Source organism: Mustelus asterias, chromosome 8 (assembly GCF_964213995.1).
Source record: "Mustelus asterias chromosome 8, sMusAst1.hap1.1, whole genome shotgun sequence".
Taxonomy (NCBI): domain Eukaryota; kingdom Metazoa; phylum Chordata; class Chondrichthyes; order Carcharhiniformes; family Triakidae; genus Mustelus; species Mustelus asterias.
In genome coordinates this window covers 19,710,137-19,729,977 of record NC_135808.1, presented here as the reverse complement: position 1 = coordinate 19,729,977, position 19,841 = coordinate 19,710,137, and the positions used below count along the sequence as shown (strand labels likewise).

The 19,841-nt window shown below is 66.9% G+C and overlaps 1 protein-coding gene across 1 annotated transcript; it reads right to left on the bottom strand.

The window, feature by feature from the left end:
• Window positions 1-17,795: 17,795 nt before the first annotated feature.
• Window positions 17,796-18,173, bottom strand: LOC144497843 (histone H2B 7-like). The gene has a single exon (XM_078219283.1). It carries the CDS (start codon window positions 18,171-18,173, stop codon window positions 17,796-17,798), a length of 378 nt encoding a protein of 125 aa, XP_078075409.1.
• Window positions 18,174-19,841: the final 1,668 nt, after the last annotated feature.

Genomic DNA, 19,841 nt, shown 5'->3' with positions numbered 1-19,841 from the left:
TCTGCCCTGCAGGAAAGGTGGGATTATTTTGACTGTTGCAGCCGGTGTGCCAGCGCAGAGGGGGCGCTGCCCTGGCAGAGGGTCAGCGCTTGGGGGGGGGGGGGGGCTGCCCTGTTAAAGGGTCAGCGCAGAGGGGGCGCTGCCCTGTAAAAGGGTCAGCGCTGAGGGGGGTGGGTGCCGCCCGGTCCGAGGATCAGCGCACAGGGAGTGCTGCCCTGTCCGAGGGGTTCAGGGCTGAGGGGGTGCTGCCCTGTCAGAGGGTCAGTGTGGAGGGAGTGCTGCCCTGTCCGAGGGTCAGGGCTGAAGGGGGTGCTGCCCTGCCCGAGGGGGTTGCTGCACAGTCTGAGGGTCAGGGCTGAGGGGGTGCTGCCCTGTCTGAGGGTCCGGGTTGAGGGGGTGCTGCCCTGGCCGAGGGGTCGCTGCATGACTGAGGGTCCGGGTTGAGGGGGTGCTGCCCTCAGGGTTGAGGAGGTGCTGCACTCTGGGATGAGGGGGTTGCTGCCCTGTCTGAGGGTCCGGGTTGAGGGGGTGCTGCCCTCAGGTTTGAGGGGGTGCTGCACTCTGGGATGAGGGGGTTGCTGCCCTGTCTGAGGGTCCGGGTTGAGGGGGTGCTGCCCTGTCCCAGGGTCAGAGCTGAGGGGTGCTGCCCTGTCCAAGGGTCAGGGCTGAGGGGGTGCTGCCCTGTCCGAGGGTCCGGGTTGAGGGGTCGCTGCACTGTCTGAGGGTTCGGGTTGAGGGGGTGCTGCCCTCAGGGTTGAGGGGGTGCTGCCCTGTCCCAGGGTCAGGGCTGAGGGGGTGCTGCCCTGTCCGCAGGGGATGCGGCAGTGTCTGAGGGTCCGGGTTGAGGGGGTGCTGCCCTCAGGGTTGAGGGGGTGCTGCCCTCAGGGTTAAGGGGGTGCTGCACTCTGGGATGAGGGGGTTGCTCCCCTTTCTGAGGGTCCGGGTTGAGGGGGTGCTGCCCTGCCCGAGGGGATGCTGCACTCACTGAGGGTCCGGGTTGAGGGGGTGCTGCACTCTGGGATGAGGGGGTGCTGCCCTGTCCGAGGGGTCGCTGCACAGACTGAGGATCAGGGTTGAGGGGGTGCTGCCCTGTCCGAGGGTCCGGGTTGAGGGAGTGCTGCCCTCAGGGTTGAGGGGGTGCTGCCCTGTCCGAGGGTCCGGGTTGAGGGGGTGCTGCCCTCAGGGTTGACGAGGTGCTGCCCTGCCCGAGGGGTCGCTGCACTGACAGAGGGTCCGGGTTGAGGGGGTGCTGCCCTCAGGGTTGAGGGGGTACTGCCCTCAGGGCTGAGGGGGTGCTGCCCTCAGGGTTGAGGGGGTGCTGCCATGTCCAAGGGTCAGGGCTGAGGGGGTTACTGCCCTGTCCGAGGGTCCGCGTTGAGGGGGTGCTGCCCTCAGGGTTGAGGGGGTGCTGCCCTCAGGGTTGAGGGGGTGCTGCCCTGTCCAAGGGTCAGGGCTGAGGGGGTTACTGCCCTGTCCGAGGGTCCGGGTTGAGGGGGTGCTGCCCTGTCGGAGGGGTTTGCTGCACTGTCTGAGGGTCCGGGTTGAGGGGATGCTGCCCTCAGGGTTGAGGGGGTGCTGCCCTGTCCGAGGGTCAGGGCTGAGGGGGTGCTGCCCTCAGGGTTGAGGGGGTGCTGCCCACAGGGTTGAGGGGGTGCTGCCCACAGGGTTGAGGGGGTGCTGCCCTGTCCGAGGGGTCGCTGCACTGTCTGAGGGTCCGGGTTGAGGGGGTGCTGCCCTCAGTGTTGAGGGGGTGCTGCCCTGTCCGCAGGGGTTGCGGCAGTGTCTGAGGTTCCGGGTTGAGGGGGTGCTGCACTCTGGGATGAGGGGGTTGCTGCCCTGTCTGAGGGTCCGGGTTGAGGGGGTGCTGCCCTCAGGGTTAAGGGGGTGCTGCCCTGTCTAAGGGTCGGGGTTGAGGGGGTGCTGCCCTCAGGGTTGAGGGGGTGCTGCACTCTGGGATGAGGGGGTTGCTGCCCAGTCTGAGGGTCCGGGTTGAGGGGGTGCTGCCCTGTCCGAGGGGTCGCTGCACTCTCTGAGGGTCCGGGTTGAGGGGGTGCTGCCCTCAGGGTTGAGGGGGTGCTGCCCTGTCCCAGGGTCAGGGCTGAGGGGGTGCTGCCCTGTCCGCAGGGGTTGCGGGAGTGTTTGAGGGTCCGGGTTGAGGGGGTGCTGCCCTCAGGGTTGAGGGGGTGCTGCCCTGTCCGAGGGTCCGGGATGAGTGGGTGCTGCCCTCAGGGTTAACGGGGTGCTGCCCTGCCCGTGGGGTCGCTGCACTGACAGAGGGTCCGGGTTGAGGGGGTGCTGCCCTCAGGGTTGAGGGCGTGCTGCCCCATCCGAGGGTCAGGGCTGAGGGGGTTACTGCCCTGTCCAAGGGTCCGGGTTGAGGGGGTGCTGCCCTCAGGGTTGAGGGGGTGCTGCCCTGTCCCAGGGGCAGGGCTGAGGGGGTGCTGCCCTGTCCGCAGGGGTTGCGGGAGTGTCTGAGGGTCCGGGTTGAGGGAGTGCTGCCCTCAGGGTTGAGGGGGTGCTGCCCTGTCTGAGGGTCCGGGTTGAGGGGGTGCTGCCCTGCCCGTGGGGTCGCTGCACTGACTGAGGGTCCGGGTTGAGGGGGTGCTGCCCTGGCCGAGGGGGTTGCTGCACAGTCTGAGGGTCCGGACTGAGGGGGTGCTGCCCTGCCCGAGGGGACGCTGCACTCACTGAGGGTCCGGGTTGAGGGGGTGCTGCCCTCAGGGTTGAGGGGGTGCTGCCCTGTCCGAGGGTCAGGGCTGACGGGTTACTGCCCTGTCTCAGGGTCGGGGTTGAGGGGGTGCTGCCCTCAGGGTTGAGGGGTTGCTGCCCACAGGGCTGAGGGGGTGCTGCCCTGTCCGCAGGGGTTGCGGCAGTGTCTGGGGTTCCCAGTTGAGGGGGTGCTGCACTCTGGGATGAGGGGGTTGCTGCCCTGTCTGAGGGTCCGCGTTGAGGGGGTGCTGCCCTGTCCGAGGGGTCGCTGCACTGTCTGAGGGTCCGGGTTGAGGGGGTGCTGCCCTCAGGGTTAAGGGGGCGCTGCCCTGTCTAAGAGTCGGGGTTGAGGGGGTGCTGCCCTCAGGGTTGAGGGGGTGCTGCACTCTGGGATGAGGGGGTTGCTGCCCAGTCTGAGGGTCCGGGTTGAGGGGGTGCTGCCCTGTCCGAGGGGTCGCTGCACTCTCTGAGGGTCCGGGTTGAGGGGGTGCTGCCCTCAGGGTTGAGGGGGTGCTGCCCTGTCCCAGGGTCAGGGCTGAGGGGGTGCTGCCCTGTCCGAGGGTCCGGGTTGAGGGGGTGCTGCCCTGTCCGAGGGGTCGCTGCACTCTCTGAGGGTCTGGGTTGAGGGTGTGCTGCCCTCAGGGTTGACGGGGTGCTGCCCTCAGGGTTGAGGGGGTGCTGCCCTGTCCGAGGGTCCGGGTTGAGGGGGTGCTGCCCTGTTCGAGGGTCCGGGATGAGTGGGTGCTGCCCTCAGGGTTGAGGGCGTGCTGCCCCATCCGAGGGTCAGGGCTGAGGGGGTTACTGCCCTGTCCGAGGGTCTGGGTGAGGGGGTGCTGCCCTGTCCGAGGGGTTTGTTGCACTGTCTGAGGGTCCGGGTTGAGGGGGTGCTGCCCTCAGGGTTGAGGGGGTGCTGCACTCTGGGATGACGGGGTTGCTGCCCTGTCTGAGGGTCCGGGTTGAGGGGGTGCTGCCCTGCCTGAGGGTCAGGGCTGAGGGGGTTACTGCCCTGTCCGAGGGTCTGGGTTGAGGGGGTGCTGCCCTGTCCGAGGAGTCGCTGCACTGTCTGAGGATCCGGGTTGAGGGGGGTGCTGCCCTCAGGGTTGAGGGGGTGCTGCCCTCAGGGTTGAGGGGGTGCTCCCTGTCCGCAGGGGTTGCGGCAGTGTCTGAGGGTCCGGGTTGAGGGGGTGCTGCCCTCAGGGTTGAGGGGGTGCTGCCCTGTCCAAGGGTCAGGGCTGAGGGGGTGCTGCCCTGGCCGAGGGTCCGGGATGAGTGGGTGCTGCCCTCAGGGTTGACGGGGTACTGCCCTGCCCGAGGGGTCGCTGCACTGGGAGAGAGAGACTGGGAGGGAGAGGGTGTGCTGCCCTCAGGGTTGAGGGGGTGCTGCCCCATCCGAGGGTCAGGGCTGAGGGGGTGCTGCCCGGTCCGAGAGGTCGCTGCGCTGTCTGTGGGTCTGGGTTGAGGGGGTGCTGCCTCAGGGTTGAGGGGGTGCTGCCCTCAGGGTTGAGGGGGTGCTGCCCTCAGGGTTGAGGGGGTGCTGCCCTGTCCCAGGGTCAGGGCTGAGGGGGTGCTGCCCTGTCCGCAGGGGTTGTGGCAGTGTCTGAGGTTCCGGGTTAAGGGGGTGCTGCCCTCAGGGTTGAGGGGGTGCTGCCCTCAGGGTTGAGGGGGTGCTGCCCTGTTCCAGGGTCAGGGTTGAGGGGGTGCTGCCCTGTCCGCAGGGGTTGCGGCAGTGTCTGAGGTTCCGGGTTGAGGGGGTGCTGCCCTGTCCAGGGGTCAGGGCTGAGGGGGTTACTGCCCTGTCCGAGGGTCAGGGTTGAGGGGGTGCTGCCCTGCCCGAAGGGTCGCTGCACTGACAGATAGTCCGGGTTGAGGGGGTGCTGCCCTCAGCGTTGAGGGGGTGCTGCCCTGCCCGAGGGGTCGCTGCACTGACAGAGGGTCAGGGCTGAGGGGGTGCTGCCTTGCCTGAGGGGTCGCTGCACTGACTGAGGGTCCGGGTTGAGGGAGTGCTGCCCTCAGGGTTGAGGGGGTGCTGCCCTGCCTGAGGGGTCGCTGCACTGACTGAGGGTCCGGGTTGAGGGAGTGCTGCCCTCAGGGTTGAGGGGGTGCTGCCCTGTCCGCAGGGGTTGCGGCCGTGTCTGAGGGTCCGGGTTGAGGGTGTGCTGTCCTCAGGGTTGAGGGGGTGCTGCCCTGTCCAAGGGTCAGGGCTGAGGGGGTTACTGCCCTGTCCGACGGTCCGGGTTGAGGGGGTGCTGCCCTGTCCGAGGGTCGCTGCACTGTCTGAGGGTCTGGGTTGAGGGAGTGCTGCCCTCAGGGTTGAGGGGGTGCTGCCCTCAGGGTTGAGGGGGTGCTGCCCTGTCCCAGGGTCAGGGCTGAGGGGGTGCTGCCCTGTCCGTAGGGTTTGCGGCAGTGTCTGAGGGTCCGGGTTGAGGGGGTGCTGCCCTGTCTGAGGGTCTGGGTTGAGGGAGTGCTGCCCTCAGGGTTGAGGGGGTGCTGCCCTCAGGGTTGAGGGGGTGCTGCCCTCAGGGTTGAGGGGGTGCTGCCCTCAGGGTTGAGGGGGTGCTGCCCTGTCCCAGGGTCAGGGCTGAGGGGGTGCTGCCCTGTCCGCAGGGGTTGCGGCAGTGTCTGAGGTTCCGGGTTGAGGGGGTGCTGCCCTGTCTGAGGGTCAGGGCCGAGGGGGTTGCTGCCCTGTCTGAGGGTCCGGGTTGAGGGGGTGCTGCCCTGTCCCAGGGGCAGGGCTGAGGGGGTTGCTGCCCTGTCCGAGGGTCCGGGTTGAGGGGTGCTGCACTCTGGGATGAGGGGGTTGCTGCCCTGTCTGAGGGTCCGGGTTGAGGGGGTGCTGCCCTGTCCGAGGGTCCGAGTTGAGGGGGTGCTGCCCTGTCTGAGGGGACGCTGCACTCACTGAGGGTCCGGGTTGAGGGGGTGCTGCCCTCAGGGATGAGGGGGTGCTGCCCTGTCCGAGGGGTCGCTGCACTGTCTGAGGGTCCGGGTTGAGGGGGTGCTGCCCTCAGGGTTGAGGGGGTGCTGCCCTGTTCCAGGGGCAGGGCTGAGGGGGTGCTGCCCTGTCCGCAGGGGTTGCGGCAGTGTCTGAGGTTCCGGGTTGAGGGGGTGCTGCACTCTGGGATGAGGGGGTTGCTGCCCTGTCTGAGGATTCGGGTTGAGGGAGTGCTGCCCTCAGGGTTGAGGGGGTGCTGCACTCGGGGTTGAGGGGGTGCTGCCTTGTCTGAGGGTCAGGGCTGAGGGGGTGCTGCACTCAGGGTTGAGTGGGTGCTGCCCTGTCCGAGGGTCCGGGTTGAGGGGGTGCTGCCCTCAGCGTTGAGGGGGTGCTGCCCTGCCCGAGGGGTCGCTGCACTGACAGAGGGTCCGGGTTGAGGGAGTGCTGCCCTCAGGGTTGAGGGGGTGCTGCCCTGCCTGAGGGGTCGCTGCACTGACTGAGGGTCCGGGTTGAGGGAGTGCTGCCCTCAGGGTTGAGGGGTTGCTGCCCTGTCCGCAGGGGTTGCGGCCGTGTCTGAGGGTCCGGGTTGAGGGTGTGCTGCCCTCAGGGTTGAGGGGGTGCTGCCCTCAGGGTTGAGGGGGTGCTGCCCTCAGGGTTGAGGGGGTTACTGCCCTGTCTGAGGGTCCGGGTTGAGGGGGTGCTGCCCTGTCTGAGGTTCCGGGTTGAGGGGGTGCTGCCCTGTCTGAGGGTCCGGGTTGAGGGGGTGCTGCACTCTGGGATGAGGGGGTTGCTGCCCTGTCTGAGGGTCCGGGTTGAGGGGGTGCTGCCCTGTCCGAGGGTCCGGGTTGAGGGGGTGCTGCCCTCAGGGTTGAGGGGGTGCTGCCCTGTCTGAGGGTCCGGGTTTAGGGGGTGCTGCCCTCAGGGTTGAGGGTGTGCTGCCCTCAGGGTTGAGGGGGTGCTGCCCTGTCCCAGGGTCAGGGCTGAGGGGGTTACTGCCCTGTCCGAGGGTCCGGGTTGAGGGGGTGCTGCCCTGTCCGAGGGTCAGGGTTGAGGGGGTGCTGCCCTGTCTGAGGGGATGCTGCACTCACTGAGGGTCCGGGTTGAGGGGGTGCTGCCCTCAGGGATGAGGGGGTGCTGCCCTGTCCGAGGGGTCGCTGCACTGTCTGAGGGTCCGGGTTGAGGGGGTGCTGCCCTCAGGGATGAGGGGGTGCTGCCCTGTCCGAGGGGTCGCTGCACTGTCTGAGGGTTCGGGTTGAGGGGGTGCTGCCCTCAGGGCTGAGGGGGTGCTGCCCTGTCCGCAGGGGTTGCGGCAGTGTCTGAGGTTCCGGGTTGAGGGGGTGCTGCACTCTGGGATGAGGGGGTTGCTGCCCTGTCTGAGGATTTGGGTTGAGGGAGTGCTGCCCTCAGGGTTGAGGGGGTGCTGCACTCGGGGTTGAGGGGGTGCTGCCCTGTCTGAGGGTCAGGGCTGAGGGGGTGCTGCACTCAGGGTTGAGTGGGTGCTGCCCTGTCCGAGGGTCCGGGTTGAGGGAGTGCTGCCCTCAGGGTTGAGGGGGTGCTGCCTTGTCTGAGGGTCCGGGTTGAGGGGGTGCTGCCCTCAGGGTTGAGGGGGTGCTGCCCTGTCCCAGGGTCAGGGCTGAAGGGGTGCTGCCCTGTCCGAGGGGTCGCTGCCCTGTCTGAGGTTCCGGGTTAAGGGGGTGCTGCCCTCAGGGTTGAGGGGGTGCTGCCCTGCCCGAGGGGTCGCTGCACTGACAGAGGGTCCGGGTTGAGGGGGTGCTGCCCTCAGCGTTGAGGGGGTGCTGCCCTGCCCGAGGGGTCGCTGCACTGACAGAGGGTCAGGGCTGAGGGGGTGCTGCCCTGCCTGAGGGGTCGCTGCACTGACTGAGGGTCCGGGTTGAGGGAGTGCTGCCCTCAGGGTTGAGGGGGTGCTGCCCTGTCCGCAGGGGTTGCGGCCGTGTCTGAGGGTCCGGGCTGAGGGTGTGCTGCCCTCAGGGTTGAGGGGGTGCTGCCCTGTCCAAGGGTCAGGGCTGAGGGGGTGCTGCCCTGTCCGAGGGTCGCTGCACTGTCTGAGGGTCTGGGTTGAGGGGGTTGCTGCCCTGTCTGAGGGTCAGGGCCGAGGGGGTTGCTGCCCTGTCCGAGGGTCCGGGTTGAGGGGTGCTGCACTCTGGGATGAGGGGGTTGCTGCCCTGTCTGAGGGTCCGGGTTGAGGGGGTGCTGCCCTGTCCCAGGGGCAGGGCTGAGGGGGTGCTGCCCTGTCCGAGGGTCCGAGTTGAGGGGGTGCTGCCCTGTCCGAGGGTCCGGGTTGAGGGGGTGCTGCCCTGTCTGAGGGGACGCTGCACTCACTGAGGGTCCGGGTTGAGGGGGTGCTGCCCTCAGGGATGAGGGGGTGCTGCCCTGTCCGAGGGGTCGCTGCACTGTCTGAGGGTCCGGGTTGAGGGGGTGCTGCCCTCAGGGTTGAGGGGGTGCTGCCCTGTTCCAGGGGCAGGGCTGAGGGGGTGCTGCCCTGTCCGCAGGGGTTGCGGCAGTGTCAGGTTCCGGGTTGAGGGGGTGCTGCCCTCAGGGATGAGGGGGCGCTGCCCTGTCCGAGGGGTCGCTGCACTGTCTGAGGTTCCGGGTTGAGGGGGTGCTGCACTCTGGGATGAGGGGGTTGCTGCCCTGTCTGAGGATTCGGGTTGAGGGAGTGCTGCCCTCAGGGTTGAGGGGGTGCTGCACTCGGGGTTGAGGGGGTGCTGCCTTGTCTGAGGGTCAGGGCTGAGGGGTGCTGCACTCAGGGTTGAGTGGGTGCTGCCCTGTCCGAGGGTCCGGGTTGAGGGAGTGCTGCCCTCAGGGTTGAGGGGGCGCTGCCCTGTCTGAGGGTCCGGGTTGAGGGAGTGCTGCCCTCAGGGTTGAGGGGGTGCTGCCCTCAGGGTTGAGGGGGTGCTGCCCTGTCCCAGGGTCAGGGCTGAGGGGGTGCTGCCCTGTCCAAGGGGTCGCTGCCCTGTCTGAGGTTCCGGGTTAAGGGGGTGCTGCCCTCAGGGTTGAGGGGGTGCTGCCCTGCCCGAGGGGTCGCTGCACCGACAGAGGGTCCGGGTTGAGGGGGTGCTGCCCTCAGCGTTGAGGGGGTGCTGCCCTGCCCGAGGGGTCGCTGCACTGACAGAGGGTCAGGGCTGAGGGGGTGCTGCCCTGCCTGAGGGGTCGCTGCACTGACTGAGGGTCCGGGTTGAGGGAGTGCTGCCCTCAGGGTTGAGGGGGTGCTGCCCTGTCCGCAGGGGTTGCGGCCGTGTCTGAGGGTCCGGGTTGAGGGTGTGCTGCCCTCAGGGTTGAGGGGGTGCTGCCCTGTCCAAGGGTCAGGGCTGAGGGGGTTACTGCCCTGTCCGACGGTCCGGGTTGAGGGGGTGCTGCCCTGTCCGAGGGGTCGCTGCACTGTCTGAGGGTCTGGGTTGAGGGAGTGCTGCCCTCAGGGTTGAGGGGGTGCTGCCCTCAGGGTTGAGGGGGTGCTGCCCTCAGGGTTGAGGGGGTGCTGCCCTCAGGGTTGAGGGGGTGCTGCCCTCAGGGTTGAGGGGGTGCTGCCCTCAGGGTTGAGGGGGTGCTGCCCTGTCCCAGGGTCAGGGCTGAGGGGTTGCTGCCCTGTCCGTAGGGGTTGCGGCAGTGTCTGAGGGTCCGGGTTGAGGGGGTGCTGCCCTGTCTGAGGTTCCAAGTTGAGGGGGTGCTGCCCTGTCTGAGGGTCAGGGCCGAGGGAGTTGCTGCCCTGTCCGAGGGTCCGGGTTGAGGGGGTGCTGCACTCTGGGATGAGGGGGTTGCTGCCCTGTCCGAGGGTCCGGGTTGAGGGGGTGCTGCCCTGTCCGAGGGTCCGGGTTGAGGGGGTGCTGCCCTCAGGGTTGAGGGGGTGCTGCCCTGTCTGAGGGTCAGGGCTGAGGGGGTGCTGCCCTGCCCGAGGGGTCGCTGCACTGACAGAGGGTCAGGGCTGAGGGGGTGCTGCCCTGCCTGAGGGGTCGCTGCACTGACTGAGGGTCCGGGTTGAGGGAGTGCTGCCCTCAGGGTTGAGGGGGTGCTGCCCTGTCCGCAGGGGTTGCGGCCGTGTCTGAGGGTCCGGGTTGAGGGTGTGCTGCCCTCAGGGTTGAGGGGGTGCTGCCCTGTCCAAGGGTCAGGGCTGAGGGGGTGCTGCCCTGTCCGAGGGGTCGCTGCACTGTCTGAGGGTCTGGGTTGAGGGAGTGCTGCCCTCAGGGTTGAGGGGGTGCTGCCCTCAGGGTTGAGGGGGTGCTGCCCTCAGGGTTGAGGGAGTGCTGCCCTCAGGGTTGAGGGAGTGCTGCCCTCAGGGTTGAGGGGGTGCTGCCCTCAGGGTTGAGGGGGTGCTGCCCTCAGGGTTGAGGGGGTGCTGCCCTGTCCCAGGGTCAGGGCTGAGGGGGTGCTGCCCTGTCCGCAGGGGTTGCGGCAGTGTCTGAGGGTCCGGGTTGAGGGGGTGCTGCCCTGTCTGAGGTTCCGGGTTGAGGGGGTGCTGCCCTGTCTGAGGGTCAGGGCCGAGGGGGTTGCTGCCCTGTCTGAGGGTCCGGGCTGAGGGGGTGCTGCCCTGTCCGAGGGTCCAGGTTGAGGGGGTGCTGCCCTGTCCGAGGGTCCAGGTTGAGGGGGTGCTGCCCTGCCTGAGGGGTCGCTGCACTGACTGAGGGTCCGGGTTGAGGGAGTGCTGCCCTCAGGGTTGAGGGGGTGCTGCCCTGTCCGACGGTCCGGGTTGAGGGGGTGCTGCCGTGTCCGAGGGGTCGCTGCACTGTCTGAGGGTCTGGGTTGAGGGGGTGCTGCCCTCAGGGTTGAGGGGGTGATGCCCTCAGGGTTGAGGGGTGCTGCCCTCAGGGTTGAGGGGGTGCTGCCCTGTCCGCAGGGGTTGCGGCAGTGTCTGAGGGTCCGGGTTGAGGGGGTGCTGCCCTGTCTGAGGTTCCGGGTTGAGGGGGTGCTGCCCTGTCTGAGGGTCAGGGCCGAGGGGGTTGCTGCCCTGTCCCAGGGGCAGGGCTGAGGGGGTGCTGCCCTGTCCGAGGGTCCGGGTTGAGGGGGTGCTGCCCTGTCCGAGGGTCCGGGCTGAGGGGGTGCTGCCCTCAGGGTTGAGGGGGTGCTGCCCTGTCTGAGGGTCAGGGCTGAGGGGGTGCTGCCCTCCGGGTTGAGGGGGTGCTGCCCTCAGGGTTGAGGGGGTGCTGCCCTGTCCGAGGGTCCGGGTTTAGGGGGTGCTGCCCTCAGGGTTGAGGGGGTGCTGCCCTCAGGGTTGAGGGGGTGCTGCCCTGTCCCAGGGTCAGGGCTGAGGGGGTTACTGCCCTGTCCGAGGGTCTGGGTTGAGGGGGTGCTGCCCTCAGGGTTGAGGGCGTGCTGCCCTGTCCCAGGGTCAGGGCTGAGGGGGTTATTGCCCTGTCCGAGGGTCCGGGTTGAGGGGCTGTTGCCCTCAGGGTTGAGGGGTGCTGCCCTGTCTGAGGGTCAGGGTTGAGGGGGTGCTGCCCTGTCTGAGGGGACGCTGCACTCACTGAGGGTCCGGGTTGAGGGGCTGCTGCCCTCAGGGTTGAGGGGGTGCTGCCCTGTCTGAGGGTCCGGGATGAGGGGGTGCTGCCCTGTCCGAGGGTCCGGGCTGAGGGGGTGCTGCCCTGTCCGCAGGGATCGCTGCACTGTCTGAGGGTCCGGGTTGAGGGGGTTACTGCCCTGTCTGAGGGTCAGGGCTGAGGGGGTTACTGCCCTGTCCGAGGGTCCGGGTTGAGGGGGTGCTGCCCTCAGCGTTGAGGGAGTGCTGCCCTGCCCGAGGGGTCGCTGCACTGACAGAGGGTCCGCTTTGAGGGGGTGCTGCCCTGTCTGAGGGTCAGGGCTGAGGGGGTGCTGCCCTCAGCGTTGAGGGAGTGCTGCCCTACCTGAGGGGTCGCTGCACTGACTGAGGGTCCGGGTTGAGGGAGTGCTGCCCTCAGGGTTGAGGGGGTGCTGCCCTCAGGGTTGAGGGGGTGCTGCCTGTCCCAGGGTCCGGGTTGAGGGGGTGCTGCCCTCAGGGTTGAGGGGGTGCTGCCCTGTCTGAGGTTCCGGGTTGAGGGGGTTGCTGCACAGTCTGAGGGTCCGGGTTGAGGGGGTGCTGCCCTCAGGGTTGAGGGGGTGCTGCCTGTCCCAGGGTCCTGGTTGAGGGGGTGCTGCCCTCAGGGTTGAGGGGGTGCTGCCCTGTCTGAGGGTCAGGGCCGAGGGGGTTGCTGCACAGTCTGAGGGTCCGGGTTGAGGGGGTGCTGCCCTATCCGAGGGTCCGGGTTGAGGGGGTGCTGCCCTCAGGGTTGAGGGGGTGCTGCCCTCAGGGTTGAGGGGGTGCTGCCCTGTCTGAGGGTCCGGGATGAGGGGGTGCTGCCCTCAGGGTTGAGGGGGTGCTGCCCTGTCTGAGGGTCCGGGTTGAGGGGGTGCTGCCCTCAGGGTTGAGGGGGTGCTGCCCTGTCAGAGGGTCAGGGCTGAGGGGGTGGGTGCTGCCCTGCCCGAGGGGACGCTGCACTCACTGAGGGTCCGAGTTGAGGGGGTGCTGCCCTGTCCGAGGGTCCGGGTTGAGGGGGTGCGGCCCTCAGGGTTGAGGGGGTGCTGCCCTGTCTGAGGGTCCGTGTTGAGGGGGTGCTGCCCTGTCTGAGGGTCGGGGTTGAGGGGGTGCTGCCCTGTCCGAGGGGTCGCTGCACTGACTGAGGATCAGGCGTTAGAGGTTGCTGCCCTCAGAGGTGAGGGGGTGCTGCCCTGTCTGAGGTTCCGGGTTGAGGGGGTGCTGCCCTGTCCGAGGGTCAGGGCCGAGGGGGTTGCTGCACAGTCTGAGGATCAGGGCTGAGGGGGTGCTGCCCTGTCCGAGGGTCCGGGTTGAGGGAGTGCTGCACTCTGGGATGAGGGGGTTGCTGCCCTGTCTGAGGGTCCGGGTTGAGGGGGTGCTGCCCTGTCCGAGGGTCCGGGTTGAGGGGGTGCTGCCCTCAGTGTTGAGGGGGTGCTGCCCTGTCCGAGGGTCCGGGTTGAGGGGGTGCTGCCCTGTCCGAGGGTCCGGGTTGAGGGGGTGCTGCCCTCAGGGTTGAGGGGGTGCTGCCCTCAGGGTTGAGGGGGTGCTGCCCTCCGGGTTGAGGGGGTGCTGCCCTCAGGGTTGACGGGGTGCTGCCCTCAGGGTTGAGGGGGTGCTGCCCTCAGGGTTGACGGGGTGCTGCCCTCAGGGTTGAGGGGGTGCTGCCCTGTCCCAGGGTCAGGGCTGAGGGGCTTACTGCCCTGTCCGAGGGTCCGGGTTGAGGGGGTGCTGCCCTCAGCGTTGAGGGGGTGCTGCCCTCAGGGTTGACGGGGTGCTGCCCTGTCCCAGGGTCAGGGCTGAGGGGCTTACTGCCCTGTCCGAGGGTCCGGGTTGAGGGGGTGCTGCTCTGTCCGAGGGTCCGGGTTGAGGGGCTGCTGCCATCAGGGTTGAGGGGGTGCTGCCCTGTCTGAGGGTCAGGGCTGAGGGGTTGCTGCCCTCAGGGTTAACGGGGTGCTGCCCTGCCCGAGGGGTCGCTGCACTGACAGAGGGTCCGGGTTGAGGGGGTGCTACCCTCAGGGTTGAGGGTGTGCTGCCCTCAGGGTTGAGGGGGTGCTGCCCTCAGGGTTGAGGGGGTGCTGCTCTGTCCGAGGGTCCGGGTTGAGGGGCTGCTGCCCTCAGGGTTGAGGGGTGCTGCCCTGTCTGAGGGTCAGGGCTGAGGGGGTGCTGCCCAGCCCGAGGGGTCGCTGCACTCACTGAGGGTCCAGGTTGAGGGGGTGCTGCCCTCAGGGCTGAGGGGGTGCTGCCCTGGCTGAGGTTCCGGGTTGAGGGGTGGCTGCCCTCAGGGATGAGGGGGTGCTGCCCTGTCCGAGGGGTCGCTGCACTGTCTGAGGGTCCGGGTTGAGGGGGTGCTGCCCTCAGGGTTGAGGGGGTGCTGCCCTGTCCGCAGGGGTTGCGGCCGTGTCTGAGGGGTGCTGCACTCTGGGATGAGGGGTTTGCTGCCCTGTCCGAGGGTCCGGGTTGAGGGGGTGCTGCCCTGTCCGCAGGGGTTGCGGCCGTGTCTGAGGGGTGCTGCACTCTGGGATGAGGGGTTTGCTGCCCTGTCTGAGGATTCGGGTTGAGGGAGTGCTGCCCTCAGGGTTGAGGGGGTGCTGCACTCGGGGTTGAGGGGGTGCTGCCCTGTCCGAGGGTCCGGGTTGAGGGAGTGCTGCCCTCAGGGTTGAGGGGGTGCTGCCTGTCCCAGGGTCCGGGTTGAGGGGGTGCTGCCCTCAGGGTTGAGGGGGTGCTGCCTGTCCCAGGGTCCGGGTTGAGGGGGTGCTGCCCTCAGGGTTGAGGGGGTGCTGCCCTGTCTGAGGATTCGGGTTGAGGGAGTGCTGCCCTCAGGGTTGAGGGGGTGCTGCACTCAGGGTTGAGGGGGTGCTGCCCTCAGGGTTGAGGGGGTGCTGCCTGTCCCAGGGTCCGGGTTGAGGGGGTGCTGCCCTCAGGGTTGAGGGGGTGCTGCCTGTCCCAGGGTCCGGGTTGAGGGGGTGCTGCCCTCAGGGTTGAGGGGGTGCTGCCCTGTCTGAGGGTCAGGGCTGAGGGGGTGGGTGCTGCCCTGCCCGAGGGGACGCTGCACTCACTGAGGGTCCGAGTTGAGGGGGTGCTGCCCTGTCTGAGGGTCGGGGTTGAGGGGGTGCTGCCCTGTCTGAGGGTCGGGGTTGAGGGGGTGCTGCCCTGCCCGTGGGGTCGCTGCACTGACTGAGGATCAGGCGTTAGAGGTTGCTGCCCTCAGGGTTGAGGGGGTGCTGCCCTGTCTGAGGTTCCGGGTTGAGGGGGTGCTGCCCTGTCTGAGGGTCAGGGTTGAGGGGGTTGCTGCACAGTCTGAGGATCAGGGTTGAGGGGGTGCTGCCCTGTCCGAGGGTCCGGGTTGAGGGGGTGCTGCCCTCAGGGTTGAGGGGGTGCTGCCCTGTCTGAGGGTCAGGGCTGAGGGGGTGCTGCCCTCAGGGTTGAGGGGGTGCTGCCCTCAGGGTTGAGGGGGTGCTGCCCTCAGGGTTGAGGGGGTGCTGCCCTCAGGGTTGAGGGGGTGCTGCCCTCAGGGTTGAGGGGGTGCTGCCCTGTCTGAGGGTCAGGGCCGAGGGGGTTGCTGCACAGTCTGAGGATCAGGGCTGAGGGGGTGCTGCCCTGTCCGAGGGTCCGGGTTGAGGGGGTGCTGCACTCTGGGATGAGGGGGTTGCTGCCCTGTCCGAGGGTCCGGGTTGAGGGGGTGCTGCCCTCAGGGTTGAGGGGGTGCTGCCCTCAGTGTTGAGGGGGTGCTGCCCTGTCCGAGGGTCCGGGTTGAGGGGGTGCTGCCCTGTCCGAGGGTCCGGGTTGAGGGGGTGCTGCCCTCAGGGTTGAGGGGGTGCTGCCCTCAGGGTTGAGGGGGTGCTGCCCTCAGGGTTGACGGGGTGCTGCCCTCAGGGTTGAGGGGGTGCTGCCCTCAGGGTTGAGGGGGTGCTGCCCTGTCCCAGGGTCAGGGCTGAGGGGCTTACTGCCCTGTCCGAGGGTCCGGGTTGAGGGGTTACTGCCCTGTCCGAGGGTCCGGGTTGAGGGGCTGCTGCCCTCAGGGTTGAGGGGTGCTGCCCTGTCTGAGGGTCAGGGCTGAGGGGGTGCTGCCCTGCCCGAGGGGTCGCTGCACTGACAGAGGGTCCGGGTTGAGGGGGTGCTACCCTCAGGGTTGAGGGGGTGCTGCCCTCAGGGTTGAGGGGGTGCTGCCCTCAGGGTTGAGGGGGTGCTGCCCTCAGGGCTGAGGAGGTTACTGCCCTGTCCGAGGGTCCGGGTTGAGGGGGTGCTGCCCTGTCCGAGGGTCCGGGTTGAGGGGCTGCTGCCCTCAGGGTTGAGGGGTGCTGCCCTGTCTGAGGGTCAGGGCTGAGGGGGTGCTGCCCTGCCCGAGGGGTCGCTGCACTCACTGAGGGTCCAGGTTGAGGGGGTGCTGCCCTCAGGGCTGATGGGGTGCTGCCCTGGCTGAGGTTCCGGGTTGAGGGGTGGCTGCCCTCAGGGATGAGGGGGTGCTGCCCTGTCCGAGGGGTCGCTGCACTGTCTGAGGGTCCGGGTTGAGGGGGTGCTGCCCTCAGGGTTGAGGGGGTGCTGCCCTGTCCGCAGGGGTTGCGGCAGTGTCTGAGGGGTGCTGCACTCTGGGATGAGGGGTTTGCTGCCCTGTCTGAGGATTCGGGTTGAGGGAGTGCTGCCCTCAGGGTTGAGGGGGTGCTGCACTCGGGGTTGAGGGGGTGCTGCCCTGTCCGAGGGTCCGGGTTGAGGGAGTGCTGCCCTCAGGGTTGAGGGGGTGCTGCCCTGTCTGAGGGTCCGGGTTGAGGGAGTGCTGCCCTCAGGGTTGAGGGGGTGCTGCACTCTGGGTTGAGGGGTCGCTGCACTGTCCGAGGGTCCGGGTTGAGGGGCTGCTGCCCTATCTGAGGGTCCGGGATGAGGGGGTGCTGCCCTGTCCGAGGGTCCGGGATGAGGGGGTGCTGCCCTGTCCGAGGGTCCGGGATGAGGGGGTGCTGCCCTGTCTGAGGGTCCGTGATGAGGGGGTGCTGCCCTGTCCGAGGGTCCGGGATGAGGGGGTGCTGCCCTATCTGAGGGTCCGGGATGAGGGGGTGCTGCCCTGTCCGAGGGTCCGGGATGAGGGGGTGCTGCCCTCAGGGTTGAGGGGGTGCTGCCCCATCCGAGGGTCAGTGCTGAGGGGGTTACTGCCCTGTCCGAGGGGTTTGCTGCAGTGTCTGAGGGTCCGGGTTGAGGGGGTGCTGCCCTCAGGGTTGAGGGGGTGCTGCCCTGTCCGAGGGGTCGCTGCACTGTCTGAGGGTCCGGGTTGAGGGGGTTACTGCCCTGTCTGAGGGTCCGGATTGAGGGGGTGCTGCCCTCAGGGCTGAGGGGGTTACTGCCCTGTCCGAGGGTCCGGATTGAGGGGGTGCTGCCCTGCCCGAGGGGTCGCTGCACTGACAGAGGGTCCGGGTTGAGGGGGTGCTGCCCTGTCTGAGGGTCAGGGCTGAGGGGGTGCTGCCCTCAGAGTTGAGGGGGTGCTGCCCTGCCTGAGGGGTCGCTGCACTGACTGAGGGTCCGGGTTGAGGGAGTGCTGCCCTCAGGGTTGAGGGGGTGCTGCCCTGCCTGAGGGGTCGCTGCACTGACTGAGGGTCCGGGTTGAGGGAGTGCTGCCCTCAGGGTTGAGGGGGTGCTGCACTGTCCAAGGGTCAGGGCTGAGGGGGTGCTGCCCTGTCCGAGGGGTCGCTGCCCTGTCCGAGGGTCCGGGTTGAGGGGGTGCGGCACTGTCTGAGAGTCTGGGTTGAGGGAGTGCTGCCCTCAGGGTTGAGGGGGTGCTGCCCTGTCTGAGGTTCCGGGTTGAGGGGGTGCTGCACAGTCTGAGGATCAGGGTTGAGGGGGTGCTGCCCTGTCCGAGGGTCCAGGTTGAGGGGGTGCTGCCCTCAGGGTTGAGGGGTTGCTGCCCTGTCTGAGGGTCAGGGCTGAGGGGGTGGGTGCTGCCCTGCCCGAGGGGACGCTGCACTCACTGAGGGTCCGAGTTGAGGGGGTGCTGCCCTGTCCGGAGGGGTTGCTGCCCTGTCCGAGGGTCCGGGTTGAGGGGGTGCTGCCCTGTCTGAGGGTCCGTGTTGAGGGGGTGCTGCCCTGTCTGAGGGTCGGGGTTGAGGGGGTGTTGCCCTGCCCGAGGGGTCGCTGCACTGACTGAGGGTCCGGGTTGAGGGGGTGCTGCCCTGGCCGACGGGGTTGCTGCCCTGTCCCAGGGTCAGGGGTGAGGGGGTGCTGCCCTGTCCCAGGGTCAGGGCTGAGGGGGTGCTGCCCTGTCCCAGGGTCAGGGCTGAGGGGGTGCTGCCCTGTCTGAGGGGTCGCTGCACTGACTGAGGGTCCGGGTTGAGGGGGTGCTGAACTCTGGGTTGAGGGGTCGCTGCACTGTCCGAGGGTCCGGGTTGAGGGGGTGCTGCCCGGTCTGAGGATCAGCGCGGAGGCGGTGCTGCGGTGGCTGAGGGTCAGGGCTGAGGCGGGGGGGAGGGGGGGCACTGTCCCGGCGGAGGGAATCCTGCAGAGCAAGTGGAACCGACCAATTGTGCTGCATTCACCATAACGGTGCCCCAGGTGAGGCGGGACAGAAATGTACTTGCACGGTGGTGAAGATGTTGGTTGGAGCTCTCCCGGGCACAGAGTGGGTGGTGTTGGCTCTGAAAAGAGCCGTTGTTTGGCTTGGCTGCTGGACTGTCTGCTTCACTTGGAGCTGGTGTACTTGGTGACCGCCTTGGTGCCCTCGGAGACCGCGTGCTTGGCCAGCTCGCCGGGCACCAGCAGGCGCACGGCGGTCTGGATCTCCCGGGACGACATGGTGTGGCGCCGGCTGTAGTGGGCCAGGCGAGAGGCCTCGCAGGCGATTCGGTCGAAGACGTCGTTGACGAAGGAGTTCATGATGCTCATGGCCTTGGAGGAGATGCCGGTGTCCGGATGCACCTGCTTCAGCACCTTGTACACGTAGATCCCGTAGCTCTCCCGGCGGGCCCGCTTGCGCTTCTTATCGCCCTTGTGGTGTGACTTGGATGCCGCCTTCTTGGCCCCTTTCTTGGCGATCACCTTGGTCCCGCCCTCCGGCATCGCTGCAGCCGCCGTCCTGACTCCAACCACTCCCGCCGGACTGATCCTACGCAGCTCGCCGCGCCGCTTTATATCAACCCCGCTATGCAAATGAGGGCTAAGGAGATACCCCATTGTTTCGGATTGGCCAGCGGCCAGGCCACTGCCTGATTGGCTGGGCCTGGGGAACTCCGCGGAGTGAAGCCGGTAATGTTTTCCCTCCAACACAAACGGATACACTTGGAAAGGTTACATTTGAACCAAGAGCAATAGCTCAGCAATGCCTGGCCTTCCCGGTCAGGGAGAGGGATTGAAGAGAACATGCTGGACAATCTCTGACATAGCTTTGACAAAGGGTCATCTGGACTCGAAACGTCAGCTTTTTTCTCTCCTCACAGATGCTGCCAGACCGGCTGAGATTTTCCAGCATGTTCTCTTTTGGTTTCAGATTCCAGCATCCGCAGTAATTTGCTTTTATCCAGAGGGATTGGAGAGATTAGTTACATTTAATTTTGTTTTGCCATCTTTTATTTACTTACTTTCAAGGGATTAATTAGAATTTTTTAAAATAGGAAATCCTGGAAACACTAAGTAAGGTCTTCCATCAGAACTGTAATTACCTGGATTATTCTTGCTACCCTTCTTAAATAAAGGAACAACATTGGCTATTCACCAATCCTCTGGGACCTCTCCTGTAAGAAGTTTAACAACACCAGGTTAAAGTCCAACAGATTTATTTGGTAGCAAAAACCACACAAGCTTTCAGAGCCCCAAGCCCCTTCTTCAGGTGAGTGGGGCTCTGAAAGCTTGTGTGGCTTTTGCTACCAAATAAACCTGTTGGACTTTAACCTGGTGTTGTTAAACTTCTTACTGTGTTTACCCCAGTCCAACGCCGACATCTCCACATCCTGACCTCTCCTGTAGCCAGTGGGGCGGCATGGTAGCACAGTGGTTAGCACTGCTGCTTCACAGCTCCAGGGACCCGGGTTCGATTCCCGGCTCGGGTCACTGTCTGTGTGGAGTTTGCACATTCTCCTCGTGTCTGCGTGGGTTTCCTCCGGGTGCTCCGGTTTCCTCCCACAGTCCAAAGATGTGCGGGTTAGGTTGATTGGCCATGCTAAAATTGCCCCTTAGTGTCCTGGGATGCGTAGATTAGAGGGATTAGTGGGTAAAATATGTAGGGATATGGGGGTAGGGCCTGGGTGGGATTGTGGTCGGTGCAGACTCGATGGGCCGAATGGCCTCTTTCTGTACTGTAGGGTTTCTATGATTTCTATGATAATATAAAGATTTCTCTCAAGGCCCCAGCAATTTCCTCCCTCAGTATTCTGGAGTATATCCCATCATGCCCTGGGGAATTGTCTACTTTAATGTTTCTCAAGAACCCCAATACTTATTCCTTTTTGATCTCAACATGACTCAAACTATCTACACACCCTTTCCCAGACTACTCATCCACCAAGTCCTTCCCTTCGGTGAATACTGACAGTTGTTTTTTTATACTTTTCCAATTCAATCAAATCAAATCCAATTCAGAGTCTCAACAAGTTGAGACATTTCAGATCCAGGCTGACAAGACAGGGCGAGCGACCAAATCACCCTGTCCTGGGCCTGATCTACATGAGCCAAGCTGATTGGAGAAGGGGGGAGGTTCCTCCTCCAGAACTTGAGCTCATTTGCATCTTAGCC

What these genes read in the sequence shown, in the direction of transcription:
- LOC144497843 (XM_078219283.1), bottom strand. Translation starts at nt 18,173, where the DNA reads ATGCCGGAGGGCGGGACCAAGGTGATCGCCAAGAAAGGGGCCAAGAAG.